This window comes from Oncorhynchus keta, chromosome 37 (genome assembly GCF_023373465.1).
Source record: "Oncorhynchus keta strain PuntledgeMale-10-30-2019 chromosome 37, Oket_V2, whole genome shotgun sequence".
Classification (NCBI taxonomy): Eukaryota; Metazoa; Chordata; class Actinopteri; order Salmoniformes; family Salmonidae; genus Oncorhynchus; species Oncorhynchus keta.
In genome coordinates this window covers 17,393,160-17,412,230 of record NC_068457.1, presented here as the reverse complement: position 1 = coordinate 17,412,230, position 19,071 = coordinate 17,393,160, and the positions used below count along the sequence as shown (strand labels likewise).

Sequence of the window (19,071 nt, the reverse complement as noted above, 5' to 3'; positions counted from 1 at the left end):
AGGGAATATGATAGAGGGGAATATGATAGAGGGAATATGATAGAGGGGAATATGATAGAGGGAATATAATAGAGGGGAATATGATAGAGGGAATATGATAGAGGGGAATATGATAGAGGGAATGATAAGGGGAATATGATAGAGGGAATATGATAGAGGGGAATATGATAGAGGGAATATGATAGAGGGGAATATAGTTCCCAGGAATATGATAGAGGGAATATGATAGAGGGGAATATGATAGAGGGATTATGATAGAGGGGAATATGATAGAGGGAATATGATAGAGGGGAATATGATAGAGGGAATATGATAGAGGGGAATATGATAGAGGGAATATAATAGAGGGGAATATGATAGAGGGAAAATGATAGAGGGGAATATGATGGAAGGGTATTGTCACGCCTTGGTCATTGTATCTTGTGTTTTTGTTATATGTTTGGGTAGGCCAGGGTGTGACATGGGTTTATATGTTGTATTTCGTATTGGGGTTGTATTAATTGGGAGTGTGTATTATTAGGGGTGTGTCTAGTTAGGCTTGGCTGCCTGAGGCGATTCCTAATTGGAGTCAGCTGATTCTCGTTGTCTCGGATTGGGAACCGTATTTAGGTAGCCTGAGTGCGCGTTGTATTTCGTGGGTGATTGTACCTGTCTCTGTGTTAGTCACCAGATAGGCTGTAATTAGTTTCACTCGTTTGTTGTTTTTGTATTTCCAGTTATTTCATGTACCGCATTATCTTCATTAAAAGTCATGAGTAACCTACACGCTGCATTTCGGTCTGACTCTCTTCAAACAACAGACGAACATCGTTACAGGTATATGATAGAGGGAATATGATAGAAGGGTATATGATAGAGGGAATATAATTCCCAGAATATGATAGAGGGAATATGATAAGTGATGATTTTAGTTTGTATACCTTGGTGGGGCAAAGAAAAGAAATGTTGGATGCTTGCCAACAATACCACTACACAATACAACACTAAACAATACATTCATTGCACTATAACGGTGAAAGTTGGTGCCCACATACTGTTAGAGCCTACATAAAGCTGTCCCAACAGCAGAGTCCCAACATCAGTACCACTGCTGCACCTGGCTATCAGCAAAGCCTTGTCTGGTAGTGGAATAGTTCATTATTTCGGTGAGGCACATGGTCTGCTTACAGCTTACTTTCTTAGCTACAGTATATATATATCTCTCTGCCACATTACATCATTTATGTAGCAGCATACAATACATTTTTGGACTCACCTTGTTGTGCTGTGCTCACTTGAACAGGAAGGTGGCGCGGCTGTCCATCGTGGGAAAATTTTGTCATCAAACTTTGTTATCAAAGTCTGGCATCCTCTGGATTCATGGTGCTTTCAAGAAAACTGGGAACTCAACAACAACAAAAAGCTTGAATCATGATGACGACAGTGATCTTCAGCTCGTAGCTCGAGAATGAGGCCTGAGTTCTGAATGTACAATTCTGAGCTGGATGAAAGTTCGTAGCTCATTTTTCCCGAGTTCCCAGATGTCTTGAACTTACTAAAGTCAGATTTTGCAGTTCCGAGTTAACAGTTGTTTTGAGTGCGGCACAAATAATGCTTCATTGACAGCATGGCCAATGTTGAATGTTTATGATTTTAAACTAGGAAAAGAGACCCTTAATCTTATACTTGGGACTACACAGTCACTCCAGTGAATAGCAGGCTAATGATTGCATTGCAATGCTTGCAGTTAGCCACTGATTCCTTCCAAACCACTCATTGTTGATACGTTTTATCTAAAATTAACAAATCAAAATATATTATACATTTGAGATTCTTCAAAGTTGCCACCCGTTGCCTTGATGTCAGCTTTGTACACTTTTGGCGATCTCTCAACCAGCTTCACCTGGAATGCTTTTCCAACAGTCTTGAAGGAGTTCCCACATATGCTGAGCACTTGTTGGCTGCTTTTCCTTCACTCTGCGGTCAAACTCATCCCAAACCATCTCAATTGGTTTGAGGTCGGGTGATTGTGGAGGCCAGGTCATCTGATGCAGCACTCATCACTCTCCTTCTTGTTCAAATAGCCCTTACACAGCCTGGAGGTGTGTTGGGTCATTGTCCTGTTGAAAACAAATGAGAGTTCCACTAAGTGCAAACCAGATGGGATGGCAGATCGCTGCAGAATGCTGTGGTAGCCATGCCGGTTAAGTGTGCTTGAATTCTAAATAAATCCCAGACAGTGTCACCAGCAAAGCACCTCCATACCATCACACCTCCTCCATGCTTCACGCTGGGAACTACATATGCGGAGATCATCCATTCACCTACTCTGCATCTCACAAAGACACAGCGGTTGGAACCAAAATCTCAAATTTGGACTGATCAGACAAATGGACAGATTTCCACTGGTCTAATGTCTGTTGCTTGTGTTTCTAGGCCCAAGCAAGTCTCTTATTATTATTGGTGTCCTTTAGTAGTGGTTTCTTTGCAGAAAATCGACCATGAAGGACTGATTCATGCAGTCTCCTCTGAACAGTTGATGTTGAGATGTGTCTGTTACTTGAACTCTGTAAAGCATTTCTTTGGAATGCAATTTATGAGGCTGGTAACTCTAATGAACGTATCCTCTGCAACAGAGGTAACTCTGGGTCTTCCTTTCCTGTGGCGGTCCTCATGAGAGCCAGTTTCATCATAGCGCTGGATGGTTCTTCAAATCAAATCAAAGTTTATTTGTCACGTGCGCTGAATACATCAGGTGTAGAGCTTGTGAAATGCTTACTTACAGGCTCTAACCAATAGTGCAAGAAAGGTATTAGGTGAACAATAGGTAAGTAAAGAAATAAAACAACAGTAAAAAGACAGTGAAAAATAACAGTAGCGAGGCTATAAAAGTAGTGAGGCTACATACCTGTTAGTCAGGCTGATTGAGGTAGTATGTAAATGTAGATATGATTAAAGTGACTGTGCATATATGATAAACACAGAGTAGCAGCAGCGTACAAGAGGGGTTGGGGGGGAACTTTCAAAGTTCTTGACATTTTCCTGATTGTCTGATCTTCATGTCTTAAAGTAATGATGGACTGTCATTTCTCTTTGCTGTTTTGAACTGTTCTTGCCATAATATGGACTTTTTTTCCCAAAATGTAGCGATCTTCTGTATACCACCTCTACCTTGTCACAACACTATTTATTGTCTCAAACGCAAGAAGGAATGAAATTTCTCTAATGTATTTTTAACAAGGCACACCTGTTTATTAAATTGCATTCCAGATGACCACCTCATGAAGCTGGTTAAGAGAATACCAAGAGTGTGCAAAGCTGTTATCAAGGCAAAGGGTGGCTCCTTTGAAGAATCTCGAATATAAAACATACTTTCATTTGTTTAACACTTTTTTCTTACTACATGATTCCATGTGTTATTTCATAGTTTTGATGTCTTCACTATTATTCTACAATGTAGAAAAAAAGAGAAAAAAACCTTGAATGAGTAGGTGTGTCCAAACGTTTGACTGGTAAACATTGACATTAGTGGTAGGCTCAGATCAAACAAATAACCTAAGTAAACCTGGATGCTAGTTGTGATATCTAAAACATATTGACTTTGAATTAGTCAAAACACCTGTATTATGAATGGTCAACCATTTGATATGAGGTAGAGCATTTTATTTGAATAAAAATGTGGTTACATGGATTCAATGCAAATATCAGTTATGACTGTGCTGCATATGCTAAAAAAGTGAATTGTTCCAGCATTTGACTACACATGAGAGCTTCTGTGGGTAGTCATGGCAATGAGGCCTTCATTGTGACATCACAAGATTCTGATTCTGGGAGGTTAGCTGTTGTACAGACAAACAGAACAGTGTAAAGGTACTGATTCAACTAACTACTGACAGATTATTAATGTCCTATTTCATTAGAGAGAGAGAACACGCTGCTTACTGGAGAGGTAGGTTGTAATATAACTTACTGTATAACTATGTTTCTGTAGAATAACTACTTTTCAAACTACTTGTGTACTTACATGACCTTTTATTTAGGCCTAACATGCAATCATGGTGACAAGTGAAACTGTTGACGAGAGACAGTTTGTTTGAATCCAATTTTTGTGAGAAAATGGTTCATCCTGACACCTGAGATGACATGTTAGTTGTTGTAGTGAGCCAGGCTAATGGGAAATACATTATATTGATGAAAGAAAACCCTCTCTCTGTGTTAATAACAACCAATATTGTAATCAATTATCTGAATAAATATGTACCAAAAGGGAAGGTTATGTAAAAAAACAAGTCGACCTACCTAATTTGTAGTTGCTAAATTGCTAATGAAAATCAGCTTTTCTTAAATGAATGGTCATCCATTTCAAATGGTTGAATTGATAGACCTCTTTACATGAAGGTGCACACAGGGGCACTCAAAGAGAAGACTGGAGTGTTTACCTCCTTGTTTTATACAATATATGAAACTGTAGAATAAGTTAGGTCCTGCATGGATACAGAGTCATTTTCTACCCCAAACCTTTTTTGAATTATATGATATAAGTGATTAGTGTGTTTTGTGAAATAAGGCTCAGTAGTAACGTACAGAGAGAAACTGAAGTTTTATTTTTAAAGTCTGTGTTGTGCTTTGTCATCTGCAATGGCAACACCTTGCATCACAATGATGATGTCATAAAGGATATTGTGCACATAATGATAGGAAAGGCAACAGTTTGATTCATTTGAACTTGGTCGAGTTTCCAGTAGCCAACTTTTTACTAGTAATTCAGATAGACCTATTGCGTAATCATCTCTGGATCAGGATTGTCACTTGCTTCATTGTAAGTAAATGGGAAGAAAATGTATGCACATTGTAAAGAGATGCATTATTCTTTGGTGAGCAACACGCCACTTACTACAACGTTATGTATTTTCCAGAGTTATTGTTAGCTAGGAGGAAGACATGGAGGGTTCAACGCTGACACAGAGGAGGGCTGAGTGTCAGTTGAAGGAAAGGGAGATCCAGACAGACTACATGATGGAGCTGGGAGCCAGGTTGGCTCTGGTGAGACAGATCCAGAGGGAGCAGGAGAAGGAGATGAAGAGGATTTGGTTTGAGACGAGGAAAATGCCAAGCCTGATTGAGGAGGTAACAAGACCAACTTTGACAAAGTTGACTAGAGTTCTATTGAACAATATTGATTAAAGCAAATACATGTCAATATACGGGCAAAATGTGCGATATGCCATGAATTGTAAGCTAACAATATTTTGTCTGACATCTTTTCTTGTGTTGTATCGTGTCTGTCTCTCTGTTTGAGTATTGTTATGGACATAGTCCTCAGTTCTTATGGTTGTCTTAAATAAATAAAAATAACTAGACCAAGCGATCTCTCGTAGACCTTCATATCAGGATTATATGGTTGTCCTACCTAGTTACCTTAAGTTGAATGCACTAACTGTAAGTCATTCTGGATAAAAGCATCTGCTAGATGTCTAAAATGTCAAATGTTATGCTGGGTGTGGGGCATGTATTTTTACAATTAGTTGACCCATTGGCTAGAAGACCCAGGGTTGGTACAGACTGGAGCAGAGCATCTGAGAGGACACTATATATATACAGTGCATTTGGAAAGAATTCGGACACCTTGACTTTTTCTACCTTTTTTTTTATATATGCAAATTGTTAGCAATCTACAAACAATATCCCATATTGACAAAGCAAATACAAGTTTTTAGAAATGTTGAAATACCTTTTTACATAAGTATTCCGACCCTTTGCTATGAGACTGGAAATTGAGCTCATGTTCATCCTGTTTCCACTGATCATCATTGAGATGTTTCTGCAACATGACTGGAATCCACCAGTTGTATATTCAACTGATTGGACATGATTTGGAAAGGCACACACCTGTCTATATAAGGTCCCACAGTTGACAGTTCATGTCAGAGCAAACAACAAACCATGAGGTTGAAGGAATTCTCCGTAGAGCTCCGAAACAGGATTGTGTCGAGGCACAGATCTGGGGAAGGGTACAAAACCCCTCCTCAACATTGAAGGTCCCCAAGAACGCACTGTTCTCCATCATTCTTAAATGGAAGATGTTTGGAACCACCAAGACTCTTCCTAGAGCTGGCCGCCCAGCCAAACTGAGCAATCGGGGGAGAAGGGCCTTGGTCAGAGAGGTGACCAAGAACCAGATGGTGACTCTGACAGAGCTCTAGAGTTCCTCCGTGGAGATGGGAGAACCTTCCAGAAGGACAACCATCTCTGCAGCACTCCATCAATCAGGCCTTTAAGGTCGAGTGGCCCGATGGAAGCCACTCCTCAGTAGAAGGCACTTGACATCCCACTTGGAGTTTGCCAAAAGGCACCTGAAGTTTCTCAGACCATGAGAAACAAGATGCTCTGGTCTGATGAAATCAAGATTGAAGTATTTTGCCCTAATGCCAGGGGTCACATCTGGAGCAAATCTGCCACCACCCCTTCGGTGAAGCATGGTGGTGGCAGCATCATGCTGTGGGGATGTTTTTCAATGGCAGGGAATGGGAGACTAGTCAGGATCTAGGCAAAGATGAACAGAGCAAAGTACAGAGAGATCCTTGATGACAACTTGCTCCAGAACAATCAGGACCTCAGAGTGTGGTGAAGGGTCACCTTCCAACAGAACAATGACCCTATGTACATAGCCAAGACAATGCAGAAGTGTCTTCAGGACAGGTCTCTGAATGTCCTTTATTGAACCATCCAGAGACTGGACTTGTACCCGATCGAACATCTCTGGAGAGAACAGAAATTAGCTGTGCAGAAAATCTCCCCATCCAACCTAACTTGGATTCTCCTGAGATTGGGAGAATTCTCCAAACATAAGATTTCCAAGCTTGTAGCGTAATACCCAAGAAGATTCTATGCTGTAATCGCTGCTAAAGGTGCTTCAACAACGAACTGAGTAAAGGGTCTGAATACTTATGTAAATGTGATATTTCACATTTTATTTGTAATGAATTTGGAACAATTCTGTTTTTGCTTTGCCATTATGGGCTATTGTGTGTAGATTGATGAGGGGAAAAAACGATTTATTACATTTTTGAATTAGGCTGTAAGGTCACAAAATGTGGAAAAAGTGAAGGGGTCTGAATACTTTCCGAAGGCACTGTATATGTGATGTATAAGTAAATAGCGTTGACTCATAAAGTATGTATGTCGTGAATGTGATCACTTTCAACATGTCTGTTTCTTTTCTCCCGCAGAATGTGAGAGATGTGACCCACCGTCCACTCACTGAGTTCATTGCTCCCTGTATTGACTCCCTCCCACCGCTGGCTTTCACCAATCGGAGGCCTATACCAACCATGTTACATCCCCCCTCTCCATTGGCCATACGCACTCAGGATGCACAGCGGTTCCTTGTATTTTCATACTTTGTCCCTGCTGAGTGCCCAGTTGCCACAGAGGCCACAGCAGATGTATCTACTGGTAAAAGAGAGGACTTATTGACAGATACACATCTTTCATCAATGCTGCATCGATACCTGCCACACTTCTTGAATGATGACTCCATTCCACCACAGCAGACAGTAGAGGGAACCACTGAGCTCTCAGTTGCTCCAGTGGCAATATCTAATATAAAGGAAGAGGACAGATTCTATCCTTTCTCCCTCCCACCACTGGCTCAGCGGTTCGTTGTTAATTCATTCAGAAGTCTTCCTTCAGTGCTGCCTCCATGCCTGCCACCAATCTTTGATGATGACTTCATGCCTCCAGAGCAGACAGTAGAGGATGCCTATGAGGTCTCAGGTGCTACAGAGAACACTTCAGGCACAGCTACTGTTGATGGAGTGGACAGATCAACAGCTAAATGCCCTGTCCCAATGCTGCCTCCAAGTCTGCCACCTGTCTTTGGCATTGACTACAAACTGCCAGAGGAGGCAGTAGAGGGAAGCAACAAGTGTCCAGTCGCCAGTGAATCTGCTGCTTCCGTGTCCGCTGTCCTCCAAGAGGAGTTTTCAGCTGATAAGAGTCTTCCTGCACCCGCAGCACTGCCTCTGAGGCTGCCCTGCACCCACAGCATTGACCACAAACAGCTATGGGAGAAAGTTGAGGACAACACAGAGTTCTCAGTAGACAAAGAAGCAACTGTTGCCATTTACACTTGGGAAGATAAAAGTCCTACAGTTCTGCCATGCATCCACAACAACAACGACCACCAACTACCAGAGGAGACAGTTGAGGACAACACAGAGTGCCCAGTTGACACCAAGGCAAGTGCAGTTGCATCCACTGTCAAGAGAGAGGAACTGACAGGTGATAAAAGCCCTGTCCGAGCAATTCCTCCAATCCTGGGATGCATCCATGACAAGGACCACAAGGAGCCAGAGCAGAAAGTGAAGGGCCCTAGTGAAGAGGTGGATCTCTGCCCTCACGCTCACCAGCTGGACCCAGATGTTAACTTAACTCTGGCAACCCGCAATGATGAACCCAGGACCTGGACCCTGGAAGAGGCAAAGGTAGGTGTCCTATTTTACACTACTACTTTACAGGTATGGGGGTCAGTTCCATTTCAATTCAAAGCATTGAAGAGAATTGGAATTTTAGAGTTCTTCTTGAATTGACTGGAATTGACCCCAACTTTGCTGCTCTTTGCTCATAGTATGAAACATCACCCCTCACTAGAGTTAACATTTGTATTACTTTTAGTATGGACCCAGGAAGAACATCTATGGGTATTTAAAAATATAATGGGAATACAAAAAAAACAAGGGACCTTAATTACTGTCCTCCAAATTGTGTGCCCCATGAGGTCATCATTGTATGTCGATCACTCAAATGTGTATTGAATGTGACACATTGGAACAATATTACATCTAGAGTCAATGTCTTCCTGTCAGGATTATTGGATAGGCCTTGAAAGTGAGAGTGAAGAGAGGAGCGTCAAGGAGGAGGTGAGACAGAGGGAGGGATTGAAGCGTGGGGCGGACTGTGCCCATTCCAAGAGCTCCAATGGGATGGCTTCATCCGAGAGAGCAGAGACCATCCTTGGAAGAGTGGGCTTTCTGGTCATGAACCACATGCAGAAAATCCCATTTTTGAAGATGAAGGAAAAAGAGAAAAATAAGAATCTGCATAAGAAGTTGAAAGATGACGAGAAAGAGAGAAAGGAGAAGAAAAACAAGGAGGAGGAGAACAAAAAGAGGGAGAAGAAAGAGATGAATGAGAGAGAGAAAGAGCAGAAGAAAGTCATGAAGGCTGAGAAAAAGAGGGAGAAGTTAGAACATAAAAAGAGAGAGAAGGAAAGAAAAGAGAAGGAAAAGGCAGAGAAAAAGAGGTTAGAGGGGCTGATGAAGATACATAATGACATGATGAAAGACAGGATTAAGAAAGAGAAGAAGTGTTCTGAGGAGCTGAAAAAGAGAGAGAAAGCTCAAGCTGAGTTCTTGGAGATGGAGAGAAAGATTCAAGAAAAGGAGGAGAAGAAGAGAGAAAAGAGGAGGAAAGAGGAGAGGAAGAGACTAGAGAAGAAGAAAAAGAGGGAGCCAGCTGGAGGTGGAACTGAGAGGGTGACAGAAGAGCAGGGAAAGGATGAAAGCTTGAAGATGGATGAGTAGACTGGGTATTAGAGAGAGAGAGCAGGGCGGGATACTGTATTTTTGCATGCAATGAAAAACTATAAAAAAGGTTTACTCTCTGTTTGATTTTTGTCAAGGCATACTGTATAACACAGTTTAAACACACAATGTTTACATTTCACAAATCTGGGGAGTGTTGCACTGTTAAAATGTTGAATTCCAAATCTACCTGATGGAGCGGAGCTGTGCTGAGATGAGGAGGACGGAAAGGGAGGGGGAGTAGATGGAGGGTAGAGCGGAATATGATAGAGAGGAATATGATGGAGAGGAATATGATGGAGAGGAATATGATGGAGAGGAATATGATAGAGGGGGAATATGATAGAGAGGAATTTGATAGAGGGGAGTATGATAGAAGGGGAATATGATAGAGAGGAATTTGATAGAGGGGAATATGATAGAGGGGAATATGATAGATATGATAGAGGGAATATGATAGAGGGGAATATGATAGAGGAATATGATAGAGGGGAATATGATAGAGGGGAATATGATAGAGGGGAATTTGATAGAGGGGAATATGATAGAGAATGAATGGAGGAATGTCTGATGCTCTTCAGCAAGAAAGGTTGTCTGATTGGCTAGATTAACATGGATAATAACATTTGCAGACACGTTTTTAACAATAGGCACTGTTGCTAGGTTCTATAGTCAGCTTATATTGATTTCCTTAATTCATCATTTATTGAACTTGAATGCAAGAATTCAGGGACACAGCCAACAGCATCTACCCCCAAGCAATACGACTCCTGAGCAGCTAATCAATGGGCTACCCAGACCCCTCTTTAACACTGCTGCTACTCTCTGTTTATTATCTATGCATAGTCACTCTAACTCTACCTACATGTACATATTACCTCAATTACTTCGACTAACCGGTGTCCCCTGCACGTTGACTCTGTACCGGTACCCCCTGTATCTAACCTCGCTATTGTTATTTTACTGCTGCTGTGAAATGATTCGTTACTTTCATTTGTACATTTTTACTGAACACTTTTTTCCCCCTTTAAACCTTAGCATTGTTGGTTAAGGGCTAAGTAAGGAAGCATTTCACTGTAAGGTTGTATTCGGCGCATGTGACAAATAAGATTTGATTTGATTTAACCTACTCATCAATCAAACGTTTCAGGCCTAGATAATTACCCATCCAGCACATCTTATTTCTCTACCAGCATGCGTACCGTAAAAATCCCTCGACTGCAAGGCATACTGTATAACACAGTATTTACACTAAACACTCCTACATCTTGAAAGTATTTCATAGGCGTGCATGGAGATATAGGTGTAATATGGCCAACATAGCCTATCAGAGGGAATGGTAGAGCCATTACCAGTGCTTATACATTTGGGATAGGTAGAGAAAATTCTAAAACAAATCTCATGAGCTCTCTTCCATTGTCAAATGAACTACTGTCGTCTGGGGTAATGTAGAGAGCTACACGTCTGAAAATGCCCATCTCCACTAATAGGGCAATACTTAAGAAATGTAAAACACCTGGAGCTGTGATGAACCTTCCTGGAAGAGGACGCCAGTGTATTTTGTCCCCGACGCACAGTGAGAAGGATGGTTTAAGTGGCAACAAAACATCTCCAAGGATCATAGTTGGAGAATTGCAGAATTTGGTTACATCTTGGGGTCATCAAGTCTCCAAAACTACAATTAGACACCACCTCCATGCCAAGAAGTTATTTGGAAGCGTTGCCAGAAGAAAGCCTCTGCTGTCTCCAAACCACAAACGTTAGCGGCTGGAGTTTGCCAAATGCCATTGGAACTATGATTGGAACCAGTTTCTATGATCTGATGAGACTAAAATATAGATTTTTGGCAACAAACACCAGAGGTGTGTTTGGTGTAAAAAAGTGCCATGGCCATGCAGAACATAACCTCATCCACACTCTTTTACTTCGAAAGGTCATGGGAACCTTGTTAGGTTACATGGCATCAGAGACTCCATCAAGTACCAGAAGATTTTAATTGTGCCAGGAGGCTAAAACGAGGTCGTCGTTGAATCTTCTAGCTGGACAATAATCCAAAGCATACCTCCAAATCCACACGAAAATGGTTCACTGACCACAGAATCAAGCATTTGCAGTGGCCATCCCAGTCCCCTGACATAAACCCCATTGAAAAAACTGTGGGGTGAGCTGAAGAGGAGAGTCCACAAGCAAGGACCAAGGACTCTGAAGGATCTGGAGAGGGTTTGTATAGAGGAATGGTCTCAAATCCGTTCTCTTCCTATGTGTTCTCCCACCTCATCAAACATTATAGGAGATGACTCAGAGCTGTTATCTTGGCAGAGGGAGGGTGTGTTCTCCCACCTCATCAAACATTATAGGAGATGACTCAGAGCTGTTATCTTGGCAAAGGGAGGGTGTGTTCTCCCACCTCATCAAACATTATAGGAGATGACTCAGAGCTGTTATCTTGGCAGAGGGGGTGTGTTCTCCCACCTCATCAAACATTATAGGAGATGACTCAGAGCTGTTATCTTGGCAAAGGGAGGGTGTGTTCTCCCACCTCATCAAACATTATAGGAGATGACTCAGAGCTGTTATCTTGGCAAAGGGAGGGTGTGTTCTCCCACCTCATCAAACATTATAGGAGATGACTCAGAGCTGTTATCTTGGCAACGGGAGGGTGTGTTCTCCCACCTCATCAAACATTATATGAGATGACTCGGAGCTGTTATCTTGGCAACGGGAGGGTGTGTTCTCCCACCTCATCAAACATTATATGAGATGACTCAGAGCTGTTATCTTGGCAAAGGGAGGGTGTGTTCTCCCACCTCATCAAACATTATAGGAGATGACTCAGAGCTGTTATCTTGGCAACGGGAGGGTGTGTTCTCCCACCTCATCAAACATTATATGAGATGACTCGGAGCTGTTATCTTGGCAACGGGAGGGTGTGTTCTCCCACCTCATCAAACATTATATGAGATGACTCGGAGCTGTTATCTTGGCAAAGGGAGGGTGTGTTCTCCCACCTCATCAAACATTATATGAGATGATTCGGAGCTGTTATCTTGGCAAAGGGAGGGTGTGTTCTCCCACCTCATCAAACATTATATGAGATGATTCGGAGCTGTTATCTTGGCAAAGGGAGGGTGTGTTCTCCCACCTCATCAAACATTATATGAGATGACTCAGAGCTGTTATCTTGGCAAAGGGAGGGTGTGTTCTCCCACCTCATCAAACATTATATGAGATGACTCAGAGCTGTTATCTTGGCAAAGGGAGGGTGTGTTCTCCCACCTCATCAAACATTATATGAGATGACTCAGAGCTGTTATCTTGGCGAAGGGGCAAAGGAGGGGTGTTCTCCCACCTCATCAAACATTATATGAGATGACTCAGAGCTGTTATCTTGGCAAAGGGAGGGTGTTTTCTCCCACCTCATCAAACATTATATGAGATGATTCGGAGCTGTTATCTTGGCAAAGGGAGAGTGTGTTCTCCCACCTCATCAAACATTATATGAGATGACTCGGAGCTGTTATCTTGGCAAAGAGAGGGTGTGTTCTCCCACCTCATCAAACATTATATGAGATGACTCAGAGCTGTTATCTTGGCAAAGGGAGGGTGTGTTCTCCCACCTCATCAAACATTATATGAGATGACTCAGAGCTGTTATCTTGGCAAAGGGAGGGTGTGTTCTCCCACCTCATCAAACATTATATGAGATGTTTCGGAGCTGTTATCTTGGCAAAAGGAGGGTGTGTTCTCCCACCTCATCAAACATTATATGAGATGACTCAGAGCTGTTATCTTGGCAAAGGGAGGGTGTGTTCTCCCACCTCATCAAACATTATATGAGATGACTCAGAGCTGTTATCTTGGCAAAGGGAGGGTGTGTTCTCCCACCTCATCAAACATTATAGGAGATGACTCAGAGCTGTTATCTTGGCAATCGGGAGGGTGTGTTCTCCCACCTCATCAAACATTATATGAGATGACTCGGAGCTGTTATCTTGGCAATCTTGGGAGGGTGTGTTCTCCCACCTCATCAAACATTATATGAGATGACTCGGAGCTGTTATCTTGGCAAAGGGAGGGTGTGTTCTCCCACCTCATCAAACATTATATGAGATGATTCGGAGCTGTTATCTTGGCAAAGGAAGGGTGTGTTCTCCCACCTCATCAAACATTATATGAGATGACTCGGAGCTGTTATCTTGGCAAAGGGAGGGTGTGTTCTCCCACCTCATCAAACATTATATGAGATGACTCAGAGCTGTTATCTTGGCAAAGGGAGGGTGTGTTCTCCCACCTCATCAAACATTATATGAGATGACTCGGAGCTGTTATCTTGGCAACGGGAGGGTGTGTTCTCCCACCTCATCAAACATTATATGAGATGACTCGGAGCTGTTATCTTGGCCAGGGAGGGTGTGTTCTCCCACCTCATCAAACATTATATGAGATGACTCAGAGCTGTTATCTTGGCAAAGGGAGGGTGTGTTCTCCCACCTCATCAAACATTATATGAGATGACTCAGAGCTGTTATCTTGGCAAAGGGAGGGTGTGTTCTCCCACCTCATCAAACATTATATGAGATGACTCAGAGCTGTTATCTTTGCGAAGGGAGGGTGTGTTCTCCCACCTCATCAAACATTATATGAGATGACTCAGAGCTGTTATCTTGGCAAAGGGAGGGTGTTTTCTCCCACCTCATCAAACATTATATGAGATGATTCGGAGCTGTTATCTTGGCAAAGGGAGAGTGTGTTCTCCCACCTCATCAAACATTATATGAGATGACTCGGAGCTGTTATCTTGGCAAAGAGAGGGTGTGTTCTCCCACCTCATCAAACATTATATGAGATGACTCAGAGCTGTTATCTTGGCAAAGGGAGGGTGTGTTCTCCCACCTCATCAAACATTATATGACATATATACATATATATACATATATATATTCTCCAGACCATTTCCAAAGGGAGACCTTCTCCCTTACCTCACCTCGCTCATCAACTCATCCCTGACCGATGACGTCCCTGTTATCCCGTCTTCAAAACATTATATGAGAGCGAGCTGTTATCTTGGTTGCACCCCTTCTGAAAAAACCTACACTCGATCCCTCATCAAACATTATATGAGATGACTCAGAGCTACAGACCAGTATCCCTTCTCTCTTTTCTCTCCAAAACTCTTGGCAGCGTGCCGTGACCTTGGCCAGCTCTCATCAAACATCTCTCTCAGAATGACCTTCTTGATCCAAATCAGTCAGGTTTCAAGACTAGTCATTCAACTGAGACTTCTTCTCTGAGATGACTCATCTTGGCAAAGAGGCGCTCCGCACTGCTAAAGGGGGGTGTAACTCTCTCTCCTCTGCTCTCATCCATTATAGACCTGTTATCGGCTGCCTTCGATACTGTGAACCATCAGATCCTCCTCTCCACCCTCATCAAACATTAGTTGGGCATCTCCGGATGACGCTGTTATCTTGGCAAAGGGAGGGTTGCGTCCTACCTGACAAACATTATATGAGATGACTCCTACCATCTGGCAAAGTGGCGAGATGATCTGTCTCCTCATCCACGCTCAAAGGGAGGGTCACCACTGAGATGTCCCCCAGGGCTCTGTTCTAGGCCCTCTCTTATTCTCGCTATCACAAACAAGTCACTTGGCTCTGTCATATCACCTCACATGGTCTCTCCTATCATTGCTATGCAGACGACACACAATTAATCTTCTCCTTTCCCCCTTCTGAACCAGGTGGCGAATCGCATCTCTGCATGTCTGGCAGACATATCAGTGTGGATGACGGATCACCACCTCAAGCTGAACCTCAGCAAGGCGGAGCTGTGTCTTCATCAAACATCTTCCTCCCATTATCATCAAACATTATAGAGATGATTCAGAGCTGTTATCTTGGGAAGGACTGCCCGTTCCATGATCTCGCCATCACGGTTGACAACTCCATTGTGTCTTGGCAAAGGAAGGGTCCTCCCATCAAACATTATAGAATGACTCAGGCGTGATCTTGGCAACACCCTGTGTTCTCCCACTAAAACATTATAGGCGGTGTCCCGTTCCTGAGGTTCATGCTCTACAACATCCGAGGGTGACCCCCACCTCACACAGGAATGAGATGACGCAGGTTATCCAGGCACTTGTCATCTCCCACCTTGATTACTGCATGACTCGCTGTTGGCTGGGCTCCCTGCCTGTGCCATTAAACCCCTACAACTCATCAAACATTATATGAGATGACTCAGAGCTGAGCCCGTCTGGCTGTTATCTTCCCAAGTTCTCTCAAAGGAAGGGTGTCACCTCCAAACATTATATGCTCCTCAAACTCTCTCCACTGGCTGATCTTGGCAGTTGAGATGCTCGCATCTTGGCTACAAGACCATGGTGCTCGCCTTATATGACGGCTGTTATCTTGCTGCGAGATGACTCAGAGCTGTTATCGGCACCTCAGTACCTCAGGCTCTGATCAGGCCCTACACCCAAACATTAGGGCACTGCGTTCATCCACCTCTGGCCTGCTCGCCTCCCTACCACTGAGGAAGTACAGTTCTTGGCAAAGCTCAGCCCAGTCAAAATTATATGAGCTGCTCTGGCCCCCAATGGTGGAACAAACTCCCTCACAAACATTATATGACGCCAGGACAGCGGAGATCAATCACCTGTTATCTTGGCAAAGGAAGGGTTCCGGAGACACCTGAAACCCCACCTCTTCAAACAATACCTAGGATAGGGTAATCTAAGGGTAGAGTGTTATCCTTCTCCCCCCCTCATCACCCCCCCTCAACATTATTTAGATGCAAGTGGCTGTTCCACTGGTTGTCATAAGAGTGTATGCACCAATTTGTAGATGACTCGCTCTGGAAAGAGCGTCTGCTCAAACATTATATGAGATGACTCAGAGCTGTTATGACTTAAATGTAAATGTAAATGTATGACTCAGAGCTGTTATCTTGGCAAAGGGAGGGTGTGTTCTCCCACCTCATCAAACATTATATGAGATGTTTCGGAGCTGTTATCTTGGCAAAAGGAGGGTGTGTTCTCCCACCTCATCAAACATTATATGAGATGACTCAGAGCTGTTATCTTGGCAAAGGGGGGGTGTGTTCTCCCACCTCATCAAACATTATATGAGATGACTCAGAGCTGTTATCTTGGCAAAGGGAGGGTGTGTTCTCCCACCTCATCAAACATTATAGGAGATGACTCAGAGCTGTTATCTTGGCAACGGGAGGGTGTGTTCTCCCACCTCATCAAACATTATATGAGATGACTCGGAGCTGTTATCTTGGCAACGGGAGGGTGTGTTCTCCCACCTCATCAAACATTATATGAGATGACTCGGAGCTGTTATCTTGGCAAAGGGAGGGTGTGTTCTCCCACCTCATCAAACATTATATGAGATGATTCGGAGCTGTTATCTTGGCAAAGGAAGGGTGTGTTCTCCCACCTCATCAAACATTATATGAGATGACTCGGAGCTGTTATCTTGGCAAAGGGAGGGTGTGTTCTCCCACCTCATCAAACATTATATGAGATGACTCAGAGCTGTTATCTTGGCAAAGGGAGGGTGTGTTCTCCCACCTCATCAAACATTATATGAGATGACTCGGAGCTGTTATCTTGGCAACGGGAGGGTGTGTTCTCCCACCTCATCAAACATTATATGAGATGACTCGGAGCTGTTATCTTGGCCAGGGAGGGTGTGTTCTCCCACCTCATCAAACATTATATGAGATGATTCGGAGCTGTTATCTTGGCAAAGGGAGGGTGTGTTCTCCCACCTCATCAAACATTATATGAGATGATTCGGAGCTGTTATCTTGGCAAAGGGAGGGTGTGTTCTCCCACCTCATCAAACATTATATGAGATGACTCGGAGCTGTTATCTTGGCAAAAGGAGGGTGTGTTCTCCCACCTCATCAAACATTATATGAGATGACTCGGAGCTGTTATCTTGGCAAAGGGAGGGTGTGTTCTCCCACCTCATCAAACATTATATGAGATGACTCAGAGCTGTTATCTTGGCAGAGGGAGGGTGTGTTCTCCCACCTCATCAAACATTATATGAGATGACTCAGAGCTGTTATCTTGGCCAAGGGAGGGTGCACAAAGTACTAAATGCAAGGGTGACAATTATTGTGAATAAAATAATATATTTTTACAACTATTTTAACGTCGTTAAAGGTTATGTTCATATGATATTTTGAATGTAAGATCAAGCTGATAAACAACAATTACATTTTTTCACTGCCTTTTTTGTTCATATTTACCTAAGGTGACAATAATTCAGGAGGGCACGGTATGAGTTCCTATTTCTACAGTTGATCATAGTTTCTTAAAAGGATGTATTAGTCTAGGCAATCCCAGACCTAGGGCAATGGATCATTGTTAACATTACGGGAGGTATGCAACCCAACCTTGTCTGCCTAGGGAGACTCATTTATTATCAAATTCAGAAGATGAACTGCTGATAAAATAAAAGCTTCCCTTTGTTATGATTTGTTTTGTTATACCCAGATATCATTCATAAAACAGTGGCCATTGAAATGTTATATAATAAAACAAAATATTATTCTAAAGTTTTAGGAGCGTTTTTATCAGACATAAGCTTTTATTGTGCTTTTATTTGATTCAAAACCGGAAATACCCTTTTTGTGTTGCACCTCCTCAGAACTGTGTTTTCAGCTAAACGGTCCTTGTTCTTAGGTACTTGGTTCCTAGCTAGCTGTCCCGGATGTAAACAATATATTGACCACAACAATCTTGACGTTGTAGTTTAATCTGCCCTTGAACTTTGTGACAGATAGCTATATTTGCGACATTAATAGAGACACCTGCATCCAACCACGTTCCCCGATTGGTTGGTAGCAAATGTTATACGAAGTAACGTTAACTAGCTATAACCACATCTTGTATTTTTCGGTGGTTGACGTGTAAAGTTGCAGTGCTGTTGCTTTCAAGGAAAACGTCGTCCATCTATTGAGAATGGTGCACATTCTAAGAATCTAAGAAAAGCACAAACACTACAGTGACAGGTACAGTATGTTAACGAAATATAGTTTTTATATTTAACCTTTAATTAACTAGGCAAGTCAGTTAAGAACAAATTCTTATTTACAATGACGGCCTACACCGGCCAAACCCGGACGACGCTGGGCCAATTGTGCGCCGCCCTATGGGACTCCCAATCACGGCAAGACGTGATACAGCCTGGATTCGAACCAGGGTGTCTGTAGTGACTCCTCAAGCACTGAAATGCAGTGCCTTAGACCGCTGCACCACGTGGGTTAACAATGGAAAGCATGGCATTGTTGCATGGCACTAGCTTACTGTAGTGTGTGTGTTTAAACCATTAGATTGTGGTTAGATTTACAACATTAAATTGTGTAGTTATATGATTGGTTTTAGTTCTGCAGGAATAATTTGTCAAACTTAAATTAAAGTCAGTGCATGTAAAACATCCACATAATACACTTTGCAATGTAACTAAGTATCCCTCCCCATCCACTC

General features: G+C 42.8%; 2 protein-coding genes across 4 annotated transcripts in view; both read left to right on the top strand.

Moving 5' to 3' along the window:
• The first annotated feature begins 4,872 nt into the window (after positions 1-4,872).
• On the top strand, positions 4,873-9,589 carry LOC127916695 (protein split ends-like). The gene is made up of 3 exons (XM_052499365.1): positions 4,873-5,106; positions 7,209-8,465; positions 8,847-9,589. The coding sequence occupies exons 1-3, from the start codon at positions 4,921-4,923 to the stop codon at positions 9,561-9,563; spliced, it is 2,160 nt and encodes a 719-aa protein (XP_052355325.1). The 5' UTR covers positions 4,873-4,920; the 3' UTR covers positions 9,564-9,589.
• Positions 9,590-18,271: 8,682 nt separating this feature from the next.
• LOC118376913 (D-2-hydroxyglutarate dehydrogenase, mitochondrial-like) overlaps positions 18,272-19,071 on the top strand; it is a 5,374-nt gene continuing 4,574 nt past the window's right edge. The window contains exon 1 of one of the 3 annotated variants that reach the window (XM_052499361.1): positions 18,272-18,596. The gene's annotated coding sequence lies outside the window, so the exon portion shown is untranslated. Of the gene's footprint in view, positions 18,597-18,637; positions 18,844-19,071 lie in introns of those variants that run through there. The other 2 variants (XM_052499363.1, XM_052499362.1) reach the window with 2 other exon arrangements.

Excerpts from the sequence above, each read along its gene's own strand:
- LOC127916695 (XM_052499365.1), top strand. The coding sequence starts at position 4,921 with ATGGAGGGTTCAACGCTGACACAGAGGAGGGCTGAGTGTCAGTTGAAG. Across the intron at positions 5,107-7,208 it reads TGCCAAGCCTGATTGAGGAG|AATGTGAGAGATGTGACCCA; the intron begins GTAACAAGACCA and ends TTTCTCCCGCAG. Across the intron at positions 8,466-8,846 it reads GGACCCTGGAAGAGGCAAAG|GATTATTGGATAGGCCTTGA; the intron begins GTAGGTGTCCTA and ends TCTTCCTGTCAG.